This window comes from Schistocerca serialis, chromosome 1, assembly GCF_023864345.2.
Source record: "Schistocerca serialis cubense isolate TAMUIC-IGC-003099 chromosome 1, iqSchSeri2.2, whole genome shotgun sequence".
In the NCBI taxonomy this organism is placed as follows: domain Eukaryota; kingdom Metazoa; phylum Arthropoda; class Insecta; order Orthoptera; family Acrididae; genus Schistocerca; species Schistocerca serialis.
The window spans coordinates 907,173,520-907,194,879 of record NC_064638.1 but is presented as its reverse complement, the minus strand read 5'-3'; the positions used below and the strand labels follow the sequence as shown (position 1 = coordinate 907,194,879).

At 39.0% G+C, this 21,360-nt stretch overlaps 1 protein-coding gene across 1 annotated transcript in view; it reads right to left on the bottom strand.

Moving 5' to 3' along the window:
* The window catches only part of LOC126411932 (protein sidekick), a 644,689-nt gene that overhangs the window by 121,274 nt on the left and 502,055 nt on the right, over positions 1-21,360 (bottom strand). Inside the window, exons 3-8 of the mRNA XM_050081403.1 lie at positions 14,805-14,981; positions 13,604-13,817; positions 13,327-13,500; positions 12,918-13,126; positions 12,578-12,728; positions 12,347-12,474 (exon numbers count right to left, since the gene is read on the bottom strand). Coding sequence (XP_049937360.1) covers positions 12,347-12,474; positions 12,578-12,728; positions 12,918-13,126; positions 13,327-13,500; positions 13,604-13,817; positions 14,805-14,981 — 1,053 coding nt within the window. The remainder of the gene's footprint in view (positions 1-12,346; positions 12,475-12,577; positions 12,729-12,917; positions 13,127-13,326; positions 13,501-13,603; positions 13,818-14,804; positions 14,982-21,360) is intronic.

The window sequence follows — 21,360 nt, the reverse complement described above, 5'->3', positions numbered from 1 at the left end:
CATTGTGTAAGAACTGCTAAACTCAATACAAGAAGAAATTTAGTGACAACCCACCTGAACGCTCACCATCACCCGAATGTGAAACTGAAGAAGACAGCACAGATGTTTATATTTCTGGGTGTAAAGTTGCTGATGCATTGAATGTTAGCATTTTTGCTGTAGCCCCTACTACATCCCCCCTTAAACGTCCGGGAAAGTCAAGAAGCACAAGAAAACAGTATGTAGAAAGAAAAGTGGGAGAAATTGAAACACATTTTACACAAGTAACATCTCCAAAACTTTGTAAATTGCATAATATAGATGCATTTGGTGCAGAGCCTGAAGATAGTGACATGTGCACAAAATGTGATGTGTGGCTTCAAAACCTTAATACTGCTATCTCAACAGCCACCTATACTGAGAACGTACAGTTACTGACACTGATACTAGGTAGCTGCTCTAAGCAGCAGATACAGAAATACATACCCACTTCTCACATTATTTGATTTCAAAAGCTCATAAAATAAAGAATGAGAAAGGTATCTGGGACACACCCAGATTCTTACTGTGGGCATCTGTTGCAAGATGATATGCTTACTGTTTCTCTGGAATATTACCTAACTGATGTCAAAGATTGCAGCAGGTAAAGTCCTAACCAGACTGATGTTATCTCTGTTAGTGAAATTGGTAAAAAAGCTAAAAAGATATATGACACAACCAATAAGAGAAGCATATCTCCTAATGAAAAAAAAGAACCTGAATTTAAAAACTGGTCTCTCAAAATTCTACTTTGTGCAATCAAAATGAGTAAAATGCCAGCCAGTGAGGGAAGTATGCACATGTACAAATGGAGTTCAAAAAGTTTTGCACAGCCGTCTCTAATCTTTTTATTTGTATTAGGAGGAGAATGAAATTTTTTGTGAGCATACTTGGAACATTTAGCTGTAAGTTGGTGAATAAAAGTATTTTCTTTTATTTACAGATGAGCCACAATGGACAGTGAAGTAGATGTCAGGTTGCGACAACGGTCGGTGATGCAGTTCGTCTTCAAGACCAGCTATGATTCTGCCACATCGATTCACAGGAAGTTGCTCCCTGTTTGTGGGGAGGGCACAGTGTATCACAGCAGTATCCAGTGGTGGTTGCAGAGGTTTAAAAAGGTGATTTCTCTCTACTGGACAATCCACGATGAGGTAGACCATCGACGGCAGTGACTGATGTGAAAAAGGAGACCATTGATCAAATCGTCCAAAATGACAGATGTGTGACAACATGACAGCTTGCTGAAATGACTCATTTGTCATTGGGTAGTGTGGTATCGCTGGTACAGTCACTAGGGTACAGAACAATCTGTGCACATTGGGTGCCTAGATTACTGCCAAGAGAAATGAAAACATTGAAGAAAAATGTGTGCGAGGGTCTCATGAAGATCTTTACTGAAGAGTGGAAACAGTGTTTTGACGGCATCATTACCCAGGATGAAACATGGTTGTTTTTTTCTGAACCTGAGAGCAAAACCCAATCCACAGAGTTGTGTCATCTGGGTTGTTCTCAGAAGAAGAAAGCAAGACTTTCATGAACAGCAGGCTGAAAAGTGATGGCCTCCTTCTTCTGGGATCACTGTGGTGTCATTTTCATTCCACCTGGCTCCGAAATTAACCAGGATCAAGACCCACAGACCACAGCTTCAGGGTCAGCTCATCAGACTACACCATGACAATGCCAAATCCCATAAAGCCCTTATGACACAGGAGAAAATCAGGAAAATGGGTTGGAAAATTGTTCCTCATCCCCCCTAGAGTCCAGACTTGGCTCTGCCTGATTTTTAACTCTTTGTTCATATGAAGGCCCACTTGCACTGTAAAACATTTGATAGTGAGAAGAACCTCATTTCCTGTGCCAAGCAATGGTGTAAAAGTCAAAATGTGTCACAGCTGATGGAGGCTACACTGAGTAGGCTCAATGTATAGCTAAATGTTCCAAGTACGTTCACAAAAAATTTCATTCTCCTCCTGCAAAAATAAAAAAATTAGAGGTGACTGAGCAAAACTATTTGAGCGCCCTTTGTATTTAATGCACTAATTTGAAACTTGTTTGTTTCGCCATAAGCATTGTCACAGGAAAGAAGTACACAGAGATGGACCTGATGCTTTTATGTATATGTCAAGAGCTGGTAGAGAAATGTTGGTCGCAGGAGTGTGCAATGTGTCGTGGTACTGAAGCGATGACTGTTGAAGCATCACACCTTCAGGATACTGACAATGATGTTACATATACATTGTGAAAGGGAGGAGGGTTCGTGAAGAAGCCAGTAGAGCCAGAGAAGTTAGTTACAGAGGTTTGGCATTGAGCCATGAAGGAATAGCTCACTATCATATTTGGAGTATTGAGAGACAGGTCTTAGCAGGAATAAGATCAGCTACATACCAGAATACTGACACATTAATTCAAACAACGAAAAATCCAGGATGGAATGTAACAATATTATGGGAAGGAAAGTTGCTACTCACCATACAGCGGAGAAGCTGAGTCACAGATAGGCACAACAAAAAGACTCTCACAATTATAGCTTTCGGCCATTAAGACCTTCGTCAACAACAGACAGACATATGCGCATGCGCGCGCGCACACACACACACACACACACACACACACACACACACACACACATGAATGCAGTCTTGTCGTTGTTGTTGTTGTTGTGGTCTTCAGTCCTGAGACTGCTTTGATGCAGCTATCCATGCTACTCTATCCTGTGCAAGCTTCTTCATCTCCCAGTACGTACTGCAGCCAACGTCCCTCTGAATCTGCTTGGCCTCCCTCTACGATTTTTACCCTCCACCCTGCCCTCCAATGCTAAATTGGTGATCCCTTGATGCCTCAGAACATGTCCTACCAACCGATCCCTTCTTCTAGTCAAGTTGTGCCACAAACTCCTCTTCTCCTCAATTCTATTCAGTACCTCCTCATTAGTTATGTGATCTACCCATCTAATCTTCAGCATTCTTCTGTAGCACCACATTTCGAAAGCTTCTATTCTCTTCTTGTCCAAACTATTTATCGTCCATGTTTCACTTCCATACATGGCTACACTCCATACAAATACTTTCAGAAACAACTTCCTGGCACTTAAATATATACTTGAAGTTAACAAATTTCTCTTCTTCAGAAACGCTTTCCTTGCCACTGCCAGTCTACATTTTATATCCTCTCTACTTCAACCATCATCAGTTATTTTGCTCCCCAAATAGCAAAACTCCTTTACTACTTTAAGTGTCTCATTTCCCAATCTAATTCCCTCAGCATCACCCGACTTAATTCGACTACATTCCATTATCCTCGTTTTGCTTTTGTTGATGTTCACCTTATATCCTCCTTTCAAGACACTGTCCATTCCACTCAACTGCTCTTCCAAATCCTTTGCTGTCTCTGACAGAATTACAATGTCATCGGCGAACCTTATAGTTTTTATTTCTTCTCCATGGGTTTTAATACCTACTCCGAATTTTTCTTTCGTTTCTTTTACTGCTTGCTCAATATACAGATTTAACAACATCGGAGAGAGGCTACAACCCTGTCTCACTCCCTTCCCAACCACTGCTTCCCTTTCATGTCCCTCGACTCTTATAACTGCCATCTGGTTTCTGTACAAATTGTAAATAGTCTTTCGCTCCCTGTATTTTACACCGGCCACCTTCAGAATTTGAAAGAGTATTCCAATCAACACTGTCAAAAGCTTTCTCTAAGTCTAGAAATGCTAGAAACGTAGGTTTGCCTTTTCTTAATCTAGCTCCTAAAATAAGCCGTAGGGTCAGTATTGCCTCACGTGTTCCCATATTTCTGCAGAATCCAAACTGATCTTCCCCGAGATCGGCTTCTACCAGTTTTTCCATTCGTCTGTAAAGAATTCACGTTACTATTTTCCAAACGTGACTTATTAAACTGATAGTTCGGTAATTGTCACATTTGTCAACACATGCTTTCTTTGGGATTGGAATTATTATATTCTTCTTGAAGTCTGAGGGATTTACATCTTGCTCACCAGATGGTATAGTTTTGTCAGGACTGGTTCTCCTAAGGCTGTCAGTAGTTCTAATGGAATGTTGTCTACTTCCGGGGCCTTGTTTCAACTTAGATCTTTCAGTGCTCTATCAAACTCTTCACGCAGTATGATATCTCCCATTTCATCTTCATCTACATCCTCTTCCATTTCTATAACATTGCCCTCAAGTACATCACCCTTGTATAGACCCTCTATATACTCCTTCCACCTTTCTGCTTTCCCTTCATTGCTTAGAACTGGGTTTCCATCTGAGCTCTTGATTTTCATACAAGTGGTTCTCTTTTCTCCAAAGGTCTCTTTAATTTTCCTGTAGGCAGTATCTATCTTACCCCTAGTGAGATAAGCCTCTACATCCTTACATTTGTCCTCTAGCCATCCCTGCTTAGCCATTTTGCACTTCCTGTTGATCTCATTTTTGAGACATTTGTATTCCTTTTTGCCTGCTTCATTTACTGCATTTTTATATTTTCTCATTTCGTCAATTAAATTCAATATTTCTTCTGTCACCCAAGGATTTCTACTTTTTACCTACTTGATCCTCTGCTGCCTTCACTACTTCATCCCTCAAAGCTACCCATTTTTCTTCTACTGTATTTCTTTCCCCCATTCTTGTCAATTGTTCCCTTATGCTCTCCCTGAAACTCTGTACAGCCTCTGGTTTAGTAAGTTTATCCAGGTCCCATCTCCTTAGATCCACACCTTTTTGCAGTTTCTTCAGTTTTAATCTGCAGTTCATAACCAATAGATTGTGGTCAGAGTCCACATCTGCCCCTGGAAATGTCTTACAATTTCATTTCTTGACATGAAACATCACACAAATGTATTGCATACACAGTAATAAAGCTATGCTTTCAGGAGGAAGGGTGTGTGTGTGTGCGTGTGTGTGGGGGGGGGGGGGGGGGGGGGGGATGGGAAATGTGTTAAAAGCTGAAGTCCCGCTGCCTTAACCCTGAAAGATTGAGGCCAGTCTCGAACATGTTAACTAATGGACATGCATTTATATGTTTGGTATGATTATCTAAGACATTATCAATCAGTGTACTGCTATTTTGACACAACCATGTTGGAAAATTAATTACTGAAATCAAATTGTGCAGCCCAAATTGTTTTTACAGGACATTTTTCCTTTCAGACCACTTTAGAAAATCTACATTTAAATTACCACACATCGCTGGTTGCTTCCTTCTGTCTGACAGATAGTGCAGTAAAGAACCACGCTTCCTAACAAGCAGGTCAAAGTTTCCCAGTGGAGATCTGTATACAGTTAAAATTATAAATGATGTATTTTTTCATCAGCTCACAATCAGATGTTGTAATGTCCTGATATGTACAAAATTTACTTATTTTATGTTTTTTTTTTACTTTGTGATGTGCTTAAAAAAGGAAGCTGTTAATTTATAAACATTTACATTTAACTTCTCTATCCCTGTGGTTACAAAGCATTCAGGCAGGTTTTTTCATGTTACCTTTAATAATAATAACCTTGTATTTTAAACCCCTGATATTACGATAAAATAAGCTAATGCTGCTTTTCAGTAATTTGTTACATATCTGTAGGAGTCTTCGGTCACAGTAATTTCCTTTAAACCTGCCCAACTCTAACATAAAAAGATACTCTCTGACACTACTAATTACAAAGATTTGTGTGACTGGCTCTCTGCATATTTTCTGCAAGAACCTTTGCCAACTTATTGCTCACTCTCTTATCCAGTTGTAGGTCATACCTAGTGTCTGCCACCTGCAGTAGCAGGCACAGCACTAGTGTGAGACCTTATTTCAGTCAGTGTTTACAAGGATTTTAGCAGTGGTTACCCCGACCTGATTATGGAGGTGTAGAATCTGCATCAATCCCAAATTTATATGAGCTGTTGCTGCACCTATTTCATCCAGGTTTAGCAAAGCTCCACTTACACTCATCACCAAATTTCCTTCACAAAAGTACCCACATAATGGCACTATGTTCCCCATCACCTGCTAAAACTGGCACTTGGTTTCAAAATACTTGTGACCTGGTAAGCTGATCCTAATTTGTCCTGTAGCATCTAACTTACACCCCTCCCATGACTTCTACCTAACGGCAAGACAATTTTTTCTTAGTTCCCTGTATTTCAGGCCTTGCTTAAGTTACATTTCTGTCTCTACTTCCCACCACAACTACTTCAGGTAACAAGACAAACAAATTTTATCACATGTTATTTCAGAGTGACCGCAAAACTGTTCACTTTTCAGTCCTTGCTTTCTGCCTTTGCTCTGTTCTCACAGTCTTCAGTCTGTCTAACTCAAATTTCAGAAAATCTAATTCACATTTCAAAAAATGTGATTCAGCCTGAAGTACACATATCTTTTCTATCAGCTCAGTAATTATCTTATCTCTTCTCCATGGCCTACAATTCCACGGGATTAACTTAAATAGTTGCCCTGCAGAATTCCACACTACAATTGCACCCCTGAAATATACACCCATAACTGTCACATGCCACTCACCTCTTTGAATATTCTATGTGCTACATCCACACTTGTCAGACATTATAAAATAAATTTAAAATTAAAAACAAGTCTAAAACATTAAAGGAAGCTTTTGACCATGTCAGAAAAAACACACTAGCATTCATTCTTACACACACACACACACACACACACACACACACACACACCATCAACCACCAGAGACGCTATCTTCTTCTTAACGCTTCATTTACAATTGGACAAATAATAAAAACCAGTGCAATACTGTTTCAGTCTGTGTGAATGACAATATGGACTTACACTAAAAAAAGAATGGAAATTGGAAAGCTACTGCAGTTTTATGAGTGTTTATGCCATTCATTAATCATTAACAAGTGCATGGTTGCCTTTCCTTATTTTTGTTTTTGCTTCCATCCTGGAATTACATTTTTGTAATAAAATTCTATTTTTATGGCAGTATATGCTATGGATGTAGCTAGCACAATGACAAACAAAGCGTAACACATAAGCGCAGGTACATATACAAAGAATGGTTACATACTTCGAATTTTAGTGGTGCATTTTTTGAAATTTAGTTTCCTCTTTATTACATCATTCACATCCCCTCCTTCATAACTTATTTCATAAAACATTTTGTATATATGCACCTGCTTTTTTAAAAACAAACCACTGGGTAAAATAAAGAGCAGCTTGCAAACTGAAGTCAAAACATACATTCCATGCATTGCTTGTGACTATAGATGCCACTTGGTGCCAAAATACATAACAGAACAATGCAGTACTATAATGTGAAGTGCTCTGCTAATCTACATCACAGAAGTGTTGTGTGGCATCTAATAACTACCATATTATTAAAAAAATCAATCAAAAATTACGAATCTTACTCCCACTCAAAAGATGAAAGCTTCGAGATGATAGATCAGACTGTCGAACTCTTACAACATTAGGTGCGGCCCAACGTACCCTTCTTCGAAGCTCTGTATGAAAACATTAATTCAGAGAACTATGCAAGCTATCTAATAAAGAACAACTTACTGATAATTTTTTACAAAATAATAATATTTATATGCCAATGACTAGCAATGACTTTCGAAATAAATTACAGTTTGTCAAATAATAAATCATTATCTTCCACAACATATATTAGAAATTGCTAAATAGTATATGTTGGCCTACCACAATGAAAAATATAGTTAAAAACACAATTTATTATTTTCAACAGAGGAAAATACAGGAGGGAATATGGCAAACAAATCCGGGGTACAGCTGGGCAGCCACATGGCACCATCCAGTGCCAACCTATTTGTGGCCATCCTTTCTGACCACAAAGAATCCCAAACCCCTAATCTAGTTTCACTTAGTTCAGATTCCTTGATGACATCTTCATGATCTGTATTGAGGGTGATGACACCCTATCCACATTCTTACCTTCTCCCCCATTCACATCACCTGGTCCGAACAAGCCGCCTTCCTTGATGTTGACCTCCACCTCAAAGATGGCTACATCCGTACCTCCATACATATCAAATGTATCAACCACCAACAATACCTCCACTTCGACAGCTGCCACCCATTCCATATCAAAAATCCCTTCCATACAGCCTAGCCGCCCATGGTCATAGGATCTGCAGTGAGAAGCAGTCCCTCTCGAAATATAACAAAGATCTCACTGACGCCTTTACAAACCATAATTACCCTCCCAACCTTGTATGAAACAGATTTCCTGTGCCTTATCTCTCCAGTCACCTCTCACCTCCCAAAGTCCCACTGTCCAGCCATAGAGTAGCATTCCCCTCATGACTCGGGGCCATCCAGGATTGTAGCAACTGAATCACATTATCCACCAGAGTTTTGACTAAACCCTGTCATGCCCACTTTCCTTCCCACCCCTCCCACAGCAGTATTCCATCGCTCACCAAATATATACAATATCCTCGTCCATCCCTACTAGGACTGTTGCTGTTTCTAGAAATACTGTGAATCCGATATATCGATATTTTAAAAAATATCATTATCGGCCCTTAACCACAAGCAGCAGTTTACCGTGCCCCACCCCTACACTGTTATTCCACCCCCTCCCTGTCCTAGCCTCCTCCTTGTCCCCAATACCCAGAATGCTTTCCCCATCATGTGCTGCTACTCGCAGTCTGGCCTCGGCAGCCAGAGACTGTGGTCATATGGATGTGAGTTCCTTGTATGTGTGTGTGTTGTCTAATTCTCATGAAGGCCTTTTTGGCCAAAAGCTTTTTGCCCATCTGGGACTCAACATCTCTCTGCTACCTGACGAGTTGCAATTTACTATTTTACTCTTCTCTTCCCCTTTTGGGACAAATTCTAATATACCTTGCTAGTCATTATACACAAATTAGTAGAGAGTGGTAATTACTTTTTGGCTGTTTGCAATGCATTATCACGCCGTTGGACGTTTGAAGCTGAAACAAATTATTTTTGTTATATTGGAAATTACATGATTGTGTGGCTAATTATGGCAATTTTTTTTTACTTTTTGGATGCTTCTCTGGAAAGTAATTTAGGTTCTCATTCATGCATGAAGCCAGAATAATTGTGTACAATGTTTTGACACACTCAGGGGGAAACCTCTGCCTTATGTAGACCTACCAACATAATTAACAATGTTTGTTTCTTTTTGCTAACAATTTATGATATTTTAGCTGTCTGAGGTTCATGTGGAACTGTTTTCTCATTAGTTATTAAATAATCAACACAAAGCAAAACAATACAGTTTGATGCAGCTGCTCAAATACATGGCCTAAGAGTGCTAGTTGCTATAACAGTTTATGATGATTGCCTGATACAGCCAATTTAGCACTTGGGAATCAAGAACTGCAGGAAATGTTTGTTAATTGTAGCTATTTAAAGGTAAGATCCATTAGAAACACTCATGGTATCTCATCTGTGACATTTGATAGATTGATGCATGCAAGCCACCACCATTTCCAGCTGTTATCTCAGCAATCATCTTTCAGCTTCTTTCTTCTCTTCTGCTTAGGCTTTAGAGCCAATTAAAGTAATATTTTGCTAACAGTCTCTTCATGATTCTCATTACATACCCAAAGGACAGCATACAAAAATGACATAATGAGTGGAGTGAATTAATGAATCATAAATATACTTTGTGGAAATGCTGTTAATAATGTGAGGACTGATCAAATTATTCATTAATTTATTTTTTACAGATGTTTATTACTCCATTTCAATGTTAACATGATCTTTTTCAAAGTACCCCTCCTCCTACTTGAATGCACTTTTTACAGCACATCTGCCAGTCCTTAAGCACATGGTGCAGGTCATTCTTTGTCATGTTTTTGAGAATTGATTAATTTTCTTGAGCATTGTTTCAGAGTTCTTAAATGGAATGTCCTGAAGCTTTCCTTGCAATATGCTTCTTCAGTTTAGTCTATAGTGACATGCAGTATGCTGCTGTAACAGTAGTGTGAGAAGGAACTGCATGCTAGTAAATCATTCTATGACAGTCAAAAAATGTGATTTCCCAGCAGATAGAACAACTTTTGCCTTATTTGATGTTGGAAAACCTGACGATTTCCACACTGTGCTCGCTTCTTTTCCTTCAGGAGCATAATGATGCAGCAATTAATCATTGGCAGTGATAATTAATTCTAAAAGGACATCATCAAAGAGACACAGCACTTCACAGCTTGTTCCCAATTGCACAGCATTTTGTTCGGGAGTCAACAAATGTGGCACCCAGCAGGCACAAGCACAGCTCCTGTGCATATGATTATGTATAATCGTAAAGACAATGCCACATGAAATTCTGAACACTTCACTGAGGTTATCTGAAGTTATCCACCAATACTCAGTCTCAGTCTTTGTTGATCAGCCCTTGCAGTAATGGTGGTGATGGTGGTACTTATTTGATGGTGTTTGGTGGTGGTAGTAGTAGTAGTAACAAATGAAATAATAATAAAATCAGGCTGCATGGTATCAATAATGGTATATCAGCACTCAGTGTCAAGATGAAATATATTTAGTTTCAAATTTCTAAATCAGTTCTTTATTCTTAAAAAGGAACGACAGTGTCACGACTAGCAAGTATTCTTCATCACAACTGAGCAGGAGTCTTTACTATGTAGGAAACTGGATCATGATGTCTTACTTCCTGCAGAATGTGTTAGGCCTCTTACGGCGTTCCTCTTGCATATTTGGTGTCTTATCTTTCACAAAGTACAGGGTAACACTAAGAAACTGTTCCAAAGGAATAAAACTAAACTGAAAATAGGGGAATACAATAAATTGAGTTCTGTAAGGTTTGCTACATGATCTGAATAAAGTACTTATTCAGCATAAGAAAGCAGTAAATATACTGCATAAAATTCCAGATGAAGTATGATTCACACATCATAAAACAAGATGAAAAAAAAAACCTGTATCTGTGTCAAATGTTCAGAGTGAGGATTTGTATTCTGGCACACAGGTCCTCAACTATATTCTCATCACATATAAAGCAGGAAATGGGGGATCTTAAAAGACAGCCAGGAAAAAACTGTCATGTGTTTTTTGCGGGATGATGAAATGGACATAAACAAGCAGATAAAAATTATGTAAATGCCAGTTTTGACACACTTAATATACAGAGTCTACTATCGTCACAAAAGTATCTTTGAGAGTTCCAGACAATAGTACCAGTCATTCCAGGAAAGTGCATTCAATTCACCTTCCCTCTACCAAAAAATACGAAAAAGCATTTATTTTGGGTTACTTCAACCTTCCCCAACCAAATAATATGAAAAAGAAGTGGTTTGCAAAGATAAAAACTTATGAAATCACTTAAATGAAACTGCACACATTATCCACGTAAAAATACTTATACATAATTGTTATGTAACTTACACAGACTTGTGCGTAATGTTTTAATGTAACTGAACACAGATAAACATAGTTTTCAGTTAATCACTTTAATGACATTCAAAAGAATGAAATCCAAATACAGGGTGTTTGAAAAGAACTCCCTAGTTTTAAGTACAAATTTAATGGGGAAATAAATGAAAAATTACATCAATGAGTACATATCATGAAAGAGAATTCCTTCAAGTTTTGTTTAATGTTCGTAGGCTTCAATGTGGGACCCATTTGTTGCCCTGCACATGTCGAGATGTTAAGTCCACTTCTCGCCATGTATTCACCAACATTTCAAGTGTAACTGTCCCAACCACTGTGACGATTCTTTCTGGTAAATGATTGATGTCTCCGAGCTTTTCACTGTATACAACATTTTTTATGTGGCCCCAAAAGAAAAATTCCAGTGGGATTTCGTGGGGGCCAAGATATCGGGCCAGCCTTACCTTCCACCTTCCTGGAAAGCTAATGACAGGTAGTTTTTGCTGTAGGTGGTTCTTATCATACTGATGTCTAAAATTACATCACACTGTTATAACTGACTCAGTTTTCACAAGCCAAATAACACACTGCACTTTCTGTTGCGCAGTACACATTGTTGCTGAGTAGTTCTGCACTGCATGGAAGCACACCTGGACTGAATTGAGGGAACAGAGGAAGAAAACAGCACTGGTACCGTCTCAAGGTCAAGCAGACCTGCCAACCGCAGGGGAGCCAATATTTTAGGGTTGATGAATCAAACATCAAAAACTAGAATAGATTGTAGGACACATTAAAACTAGGGAGTTCTTTTTCATACACCCTGTATTTAATCATAGTCAGTAATTAGATATACAACTAAGTAATTCTGCATAAAGAATGAACACACATCTTCATTAAATATTCCTCCTGGAAGCCTGCATCAACATAAATGAAAAGTTTACTATTTTATGCAATGTGAACTGATATTAAGATTCTTACTTTTTACTTTCAGCCATGTGTATGCTGAGTCTTCTCCCGCCTCATTTGCTGCCAAGCACTGAAACATTCCAGAATCTTCCATAGTTAGCTTTTTTATAACTAAAGATCCATCTTCTACAACAGTGTACCTGAAACGTTAAAATGCAGTCATGAAAATGTAAATTTCTTTCACTTCTAACGAACTTTTAGAACACATATTACAAAATACAAAATCATACATAAAAGACATACTTATTGCCTGGTATTGAGTCAACCTTTTCAGTGTTCCGAAACCAAACAATGTTAGGCATGGGAACGCCAAAGGCTTCACATGGAATTGAAATCGTTGCTCCATATTCTCCCAAAGTTTCAGTTCTCAGATTGGTTGCAAATGATGGTTTCTCTGTCAAACAAATTGTTCAAAATGATATAGCATTTAACAATCTTTAGCTCATGTCTTATATTCATGTTCTTAACTTTTTTACACTCTTAGAAAAACCAACTAAGTCAGAAAGAATCTTCAGTGCATCACAAAAAATATGTTTCATTACTTCATTAAAAAGGTTGTGGTAATGAACAAAAGATGACTCACCAAGAACCATGACATTTGCAGATGCTGAAACCACTGGAAAACCACCACTGCGCAGTCTAACTTGGCACGAGTACAGGCCCGTGTAAGTCAGATTAGCGTTCAATAATGATAGCGTATTGTTCCACAATGAACTGAAGTCATATGATATGCCTGCATTCTCTATCATAATTCCATCTTTCATCCACAGTATCTCCAACTCGTGCAGGGGTCTGCAGAATTTGAAATAATTCATAAATATTCCAACTAGAAAAATTCTCTACAAAATTATGGAATGTCTTTTGAAAATAATGTTTAACACTACATCGAAATATAATAAGGAAATAAAGAAAGAAGTTAAAAAGCCGGAGGTGCCTAGTAACAGTCTGTTCAATAGTTATACATTAATTTCCTGAAACTAGCAGTCATTTACCTTGCATTTGCTATACATTTCAGTTCAGCCAATTGTTGTCCTTTAACAACATGCATATCTTGCGGCTTTATGATAATTTCAGGTGCAACTTCTTTTCCAGAATCTCCCTCAACTTTCAACCTTATGTATGCACTGTTTTCTTCCTTTCCAATTTGTGTATTTGTTGCTCGAGCCCTGTGTATAACAAAAAGAATAAGCTTTTCTGCTGTTAAACTATCCATACATTAAATAATTATATTATGCTACAAAAGTAAAATATATTTATAAATTTCAAAACCTGTATGCTCTCTGGTCTCCTGAATCAGCTGACAGAATAATAAGTTGTCCGGGTGTGAAGGCATATTTTCTGTCATATGGAAGTGTGCCACTATCAGACATCCACGTCACAGAGGGCTGTGGATGGCTATCTATTCTTGGCAGATCCAAAACAGCTGCCTTGCCCGATTCAACAGTCACTATCTTCTCTTCAGTATCTTCAAATATACCCATATCTGAAAAACAATTATAATTCCAAAGGAATGCACAAAAAAGAGCAGTCCGTTAAGTAAACTCAGCACAAAATACCCTAAAAAACAGATGAGTAAAAGGACAAAAATTATTAAATTAATCTGAGCATCATAAACAATGAAACTTTCAGGCACTGAAATGGAACATAAAACTTGCAATGATGCACAGGAAAGTTATAACAGTTTAAAGTAAATATATCTGATTCTGCATGGAGGATACACTTCATAAATCCTTGTCACAACATGTACTTCATAATGACAAATTTTCTGATTAAGAAATTTGTGTTGCTTAAATAGTCAGACAATAGGATAACAATTGAGCTACTACACGTTCAAAGCTAAATGACAGGCTACTCTCATTATTAAATGAAGAGTTTCTTTTTCTTCCTAGTGACATTTCCTCATGTTCTCTCTTTCAGTGATTGTTCCAAAATAATCTACTGCCACTTTGTTGAGCTAACTGTGGGAATATACATGTGAAATGTATATACAAATGTGATTTTCTCTATGGTCAGCTACACTATACAGCTCTGTCATATTTTAGAAAACTGCACACATCTATATAATCTGCTCTGCAGTTTTTAACTCCCCGTCAGCTTAGCCAAGGCTTTGATGGCTAGTGATTTACCATAAAAAGTCAAACAGATGCTAAAGTATGTTGCAATTTTACTTTAAAAGCATGTGGAATGACCTGAAAAGAGTGAGGTACAGTAAGCAAGTACTGCTAATCATTAAAGAACCCTAACATATTTTAAATACAAACACTTCATAAATACTGTGCATGTTTTTCATAAATTAGTGCTACTTGACTTGGTGTCTATGTTTCCATAATGTCATTTGAATTTATTTTTTTAACAAATAATTGCATTTCTATTTAAGATCTGTCATTGTAAAATGTGCAATTACTAAACAAGGCACAAAAAGGTTTAGACATGTTAGAAATCTGACAAATTATACTACTTTTTTACGCACATGCAACAGTGACATCCAGTTTCTCACTAAAAATTGATCCAGCATCATTTTTTGCTATACACTGGTAACTTCCTTTGTCCTCTTTCCGGATGTTGATGATCTTGTAGAAAGGTTCTGATGAAAAGTCATTAAGGACAACTCCATCTTTAAGCCATCTGTATTTTGGAGGAGGGTGACCTGGAATAACAGACAATTTGAATGGTAATTTACCCACAAAATTACAAGAGTAAACAGACTAGCAGAAAACTATTGTCCAACATAAAATGGCTTAGAAGGAATGGCCGTAAAACAAACGCAAGGCTGTTGAAGCACGCATGACAAAGAGAGAGATACATGCCTCCTGTGCCAGTACTAAGCACAAAGGTAAACTTAAAAGCAGAAGAAATATATAGAAGGGCTATACAAGGAAAATTAATGAGTAGGTATATGAAGATGACTTGCAAGAAGAATTTCACAGAGCAGTGAAAGATCTTAAAGTTGAAACAAGGCTCCTGGAATAAATGCCATTTCCTCAGAATTATTGAAATCCTTGGGAGAAGCAGCCATGACAAAACTATTCTAAGTGGTATGCAAGATATTATAGGCACAGGCAATAGCCATAGGCTACAATGAAATATAATAATTCCAAAACCGAAAAATATAGGTGCCGATAGGTGCACACAGGCTTGTTATCAAACCAGAAGTTTAATAAGTCATGATTGCAAAATACTGACACAAATTATTTACAGAAGAATGGAAAAACTGGTACAGCCTGACCTTAGGATGAGTTATAGTTCTGGAGAAGTGTAGGAATACGCAGTGCACTACTGACCTTACCACCTACCTTAGAGGATAGGGTCCACTGACCGCGAAACAATTGCAACACCAAAAAATAAGTAATGTACAGTAATGAAATATTGGGAATACATTTGTTTATATAGCATTTTTAAGTGATTAAAATAGCACGATAACAGGTTAATGTAAGCACGAGAAAAGTCATTCTAAATGTGAAATGCTGGTACATTAATAACAGATGTAACTGCTGGAATGTTGCATGCAAGCATGCAAATGTGCACGCATTGTGTTGCACAAGTGCTGGATATCTGTTTGTGGGATGGAGTTCCATGCCTGTCGTATTTGCACGGTAAATGCAGTATGTGAATGCTGCTCGAGTTGTTGTCCAATGATGTCTCATATGTGCTCAATTGGAGACAGATCTGGTGATTGAGCAGGCCAAGGCAATATGTCGACACTCTGTAGACACGTTAGGTTACCACAGCGGTACTTGAGCGAGTGTTATCCAGTTAGAAAACGCCCTCGAATGCTGTTCATGAATGGCAGCACAATAGGTCGAATCTCCAGATTGACCAACTAATTTGCTGTCTGTGTGTGGGAGGAGAACCATGAGAGTGCTTCTGTTATCACACAAAATTGCATCCCAGACCACAGCTACAGGTTTAAGTCCAGTCTGGCTAACATGCAGACAGGCTGGTTACAGGACCTGAACTGGCCTCCTTCTAACCAACCCACGGCCATCAATGACACTGAGACAGAACCAGCTTTCATCAGAAAACACAACAGACCTCCACCCTGCCGTCTTATGAACTCTCACACAACCCACTGAAGTTGCAAATGGCAGTGGTTTGGGGACAGTGGGAGGCACAATACAGGGCATCTGCCTCGGAGCTGTCCTCGAACTACGCAATTTGTATCAGTTCGTTGTGTCATTGTGGTGCCAAGTGCTGCTCAAATTACTACTGCAGATGCAGTTCAATGCACCAAAGCCATATGCCGAACAAGATGGTCTTCCCTCTCGGTAGTGCCACGTGGCCGTCCATAGCCTGGTCTTCTTGCAATGGTACATTCTCGTGACCATGTCCTTCTGCAATACCACAAAAGGAACATCTAGCTTCTCATAGCCCTATTACACAACCTCGTTCAAACTAGATGAAGTATTGATATTGGCCTCTGCACTGCCTTCCAGGCATACTTGACTAAAATCAATTCACCATGTTCAATCCCAAAGGCAACTAATGTTCATGACTTTTGCAGCATGTATTTGAAGCAAACCTGTCTCTGCCACCTTCCAGGCATTTTTGAACGAAATCAACTCACGGCGTCCTATCTACAAGGAAACTAATGCTCACAATCATTACATCACGTCTTTAGAGAAAACCTGATTTGCATCCACATAGTGACACTACTATCACTACTTGTGCGACTGGTGCGAAGGTTGAATGGATGTCACCTTCCTGGTGTAGAAACAGCCCACCAACTTTCAATTCTGTCGCACAACTCCTTCTTAGTGTTGCAAATTTTTTTTCCGTCAGTATAGAATTTGTAACTTTAGAGACAGCTTTTGACACTGTGGACTGAATGACAGTATTTGAAATTCTGAAGACACCACTGATAAAAACTTGTACAGAAACCAGATTGCATTTATAAGAAGGAGAAGCACAAGCTGAGAAAGGAGGGAAAGGGAATTAAAGGCAGGTAGAAGAAACAGAAATTTTCGAGGTTCGTTGAAGAGTGATGCCACTATAATTCTGAGCCGAACTGAGACAGCAGCAGAAATGTTTCAGCTGGGCCATAACGATCCAGATGACTTCTTATGCCATCTAATCTCCATGCACGAGCGCTGGCCTTATCACTCTAACCCCAAGAAAGAGGTGCACAGCAAGTAGGGGAAACGTGGTTCCGTCGAAAATTAAGGCCAAACCATCTCCGAGCAAGGTGATAAAGAATTTTTTTGGGACTGCCATAGCATTGTGCTGACAGATTATGGTCTTGACAGAGGGCAAACTGCCACAGGAGTATGATACCGAAATCTCCTGATGAAGCGGTAAGCTATCTAGAGGCAGAGGTGTGTGTGTGTTCAAAAAAAAGAGAAAATATTGTACATGCTGCTTCTTTGGGCTTGTTGAATTATGATATCCCATGCCTTCTTCCACTTTCCTACGATGAAGAAACCATTACGTAGCAGATATTCCAAGAATGGTGATATTTGAGGTGGAATGTTGTTTGAATAGTCAAAATAGAGACTTCTACAACCAAGTTCTTCGCCAAATTATCCTTCCTTTAGAAAAAAAAAATGTGTCGCATTAAAGGGTGAATATATAGAAAATTACTGGCACAATCACCAAGTTTCATGGTCACTGCTTAATTTTTTCGATGTGATGTTTAATAGTAAAGACACTAGAGAGGCAGTTCTGATGCTGCGCTTGATAACTGAAGCAAGTCTGAAGAAAAATAGAGACACATCCATAAGCTTTGTCGATCTGGAAAAAGTGTTCGACAACATAGAATAGTGCAAGATGTTCAAAATTCTGAGAAAAACAGGAGTAAGCTATAGGGAAAGATGGTAATATATAAGAGGTTCAAATGGTTCAAATGGCTCTAAGCACTATGGGATTTAACTTCTGAGATCATCAGTCCCCTTGAACTTAGAACTACTTAAACCTTACTAACCTAACGACATCACACACATCCATGCCCGAGGGAGGATTTGAACCTGCAACTGTAGCGGTCACGCGGTTCCAGACTGTAGAGCCTAGAACCGCTCGGCCATCCCGGCCGGCTATATAAGAGGTGCAAGAGTGGAAGATCGAGAACGAAATGCTCGAATTAAGAAGAACATGAGACAGCTATGAAGTCTCTCACCCTACTGTTCAATCTATACATTGAAAAAGCAATGACGGAAATGAAAGAAAGGTTCATAAGTGGGATTAAAATTCAATATGGAAGCATATCAATGAAGAGATTCGCTGATGACACTGCTATCCTCAGAGATACGCTGATGACACTGCTATCCTCAGTGAAAGTGAAAAAGAATTATAGGTTCTGTTGAATGCAATGAACAGTCTAATGAGTACAGAATATGGATTAGAGTACATCGCAGAAAGATGAAAGTACTGAGAAGTAGCAGAAATGGGAACAGTAAGTAGTAGATTAAGTTAAGCAATTCTGCTACTTAAGCAGCGCGCTAACTCACAACGGACAGAGCAAGGAGGACATAAAAAGCATACTAATATTGACAAAAATGGGATTCCTGGCCAAGAGAAATCTACCAGTATAAAACAAAGGCCTTAATTTGACGAAGAAATTTCTGAGAACGGGTGTTTGGAGCACAGCATTGTATGGTAGTGAAATATGGACTGTGGGAAAACCAGAACAGAACAGATATAGTGGTACAGAAGAAATGCTGAAAATTGTGTGGACTGATAAGGTAAAGAGTGAGGAAGTTGCCTGCAGAATCAATGAGGAAAGGGATATATGAAAAACACCGAAAAGAAGAAGGGACAGGCTAAAAGGACATCTGTTAAGACATCAGGGAATAACTTCCATGGTATTGAAGGGGTGGGGGGTAGCTGTACAGTAGAAACTGTAGTGTAAGAGGCAGACTGGAATACATCCAGCAAGGAACTGCTAGGCTGCAAGCACTACTGTGAGGTGAAAAGATGGACACAGGAGAGGATTCCATGGCAGGAAACATCAAACCAGTTACATGACTAAAAAAGAAGAGAGAGAGAGGCAGAAAGAGTTAAAATTTTATGATAACTTCTTGCATAGGAGTATATGTTGTCAAACTACATAACACTTTTTATGAAGTGTAGAAATTTGCGGTGCTTTACATTTAAGGGTGGTGTTACAATTCGTCCTTTCCCCTCTACTCTTCACAGCAACCAATGCACAGCCATCCTCAGACGGGGTGCATTTCTCATCACGAAACGCACCAGATTTTAGGTGCACCACGCAGAATGCACTCGCCATCATGATTTGTAGAGCCCGGATTAGTATGTAAATACTTTTTTTCGTTTTAAGTAAATTTCATTCTTTTTGAAGTTTCCTACATAAATCATGACATTTGGAGTCGCAAAATGTAACTTTCATTTTCTATATTTTCCCATATTTCAAAATTTAATCCATATTTTGTCATCAAAATAGCATAAATCCATGATTTCAACGCTACATTACATAAAACTGATTTTTTTAAAAGTGTGTCAGCAATAAAAAAAATTCATTAAACGACACTTCAAAGTGCGATTCCTGGCTTCAGATTGGACTAAGCGAAAACACAAATCGCTCCATCCGAAGCTGCCTTGTCTTTGAGATAGCCTGCAAGCCTTTTACTGTTGCTTCCCAGGGATTATGGAAAGACGGATAGAAGCAAAATCTCTTCCAGAGTGTGAAGCACTGAACTGATGTTTTCGGAGGGAGGGGGGAGAGCACCTTTTGGCATGTTATCCACTGCTGTCAACATACCCTTCCCTATTAGCCACCTACTGTAGTGAAAATCTCTCACCAAAGCTACATGCTTTCATGAAAGCACATTTATAAACACGCTATTATTAAATGTGGTTCTTGTTTGTAGTAATGACTATGGTATTAAATTAAGGCAGCTAAAGCGCAATTTCTTTCGATAGTAAAGGCTATCGGTTACCCTCGACGTCCTTGAAATCTATCAGTCTAAACAGGGTGCAAGGGATCACGGAGAAGTTTACAGACGGTACCTGATACGCCGTCTTCGTCGTAGATATATTACATTATTTATATTCCCCCACGTTTTCTGTTTCGTCATTCGATTGTCTTTCGCGTACAACGCAAAATAATTACACCTTACAAACAAACGGGCTAGTTCACGCCAGCGATGCGAGCAATGGAGCTGCAGCATTAAACGTTTCCTTACTGTTATACTCGTGCAACGTCTGCCCGAACTTCCACAAGGTAGTGCGCTAGCTGAATGTATAACTTTCCGTCCGTGTAATTCAAGACTATGAGTTTTGCCGCTACGTGTCATGTGTGATTTTCGCGTCTAAGTTCTTTCGAGTATAAAAGTTGCGTATCTCAGTCTGTGCGTGTGGCTTTTCATATGTACATAATAATGACAAAGGATAAGCAACCGCTCTGTTTCAAATTGCAAAAATATATTGACGATTTCCCAAACCAGTCTTTGAACACATATGGTAACGTACTGTTTTGTGATGCTTGTGAAAAATCCGTGTCGCCGGCCGCTGTGACCGAGCGGTTCTAGGCGCTTCAGTCTGGAACCGCGCTGCTGCTGTGGTAGCAGGTTCGAATCCTGCCTCGAGCATGGATGTGTGTGACGTCCTTAGGTTAGTTAGGTTTAAGTAGTTCTTTAAGTTCTGGGGGACTGATGACCTCAGATGTTAAGTCCCATAGTGCTCAGAGCCATTTGAACCATTTTTTGAAAAATCCGTGTCGACTGAGCAGCGGTTTCTAATATCACAGCACATATCTACCACAAAACAAAAAGGTAAATATTACAAGGAAGAATAAGTTCAAACAACAATTTTCTTCTGATGTAACAGCCAGTGGCTCCCACAGTTCTTATCTTCACGAAAGATTTGTGTTATGCCTTGATGGAAATTGAATACCCTGTATTTAAAAGTTTCCTAGAGAAGTATTCAGGTAATCATAAGCCTGGCGAATCTACACTTTACAAGGAGAGATCCCCAGTTGTGCAATCGACCTTTTGCAACCACCTACATTGTGGTGTAGGTTACGAACCCAGGTATCATACCCTGAATCCATTCGCCCTGGTGGGCCGCCCTCGTTC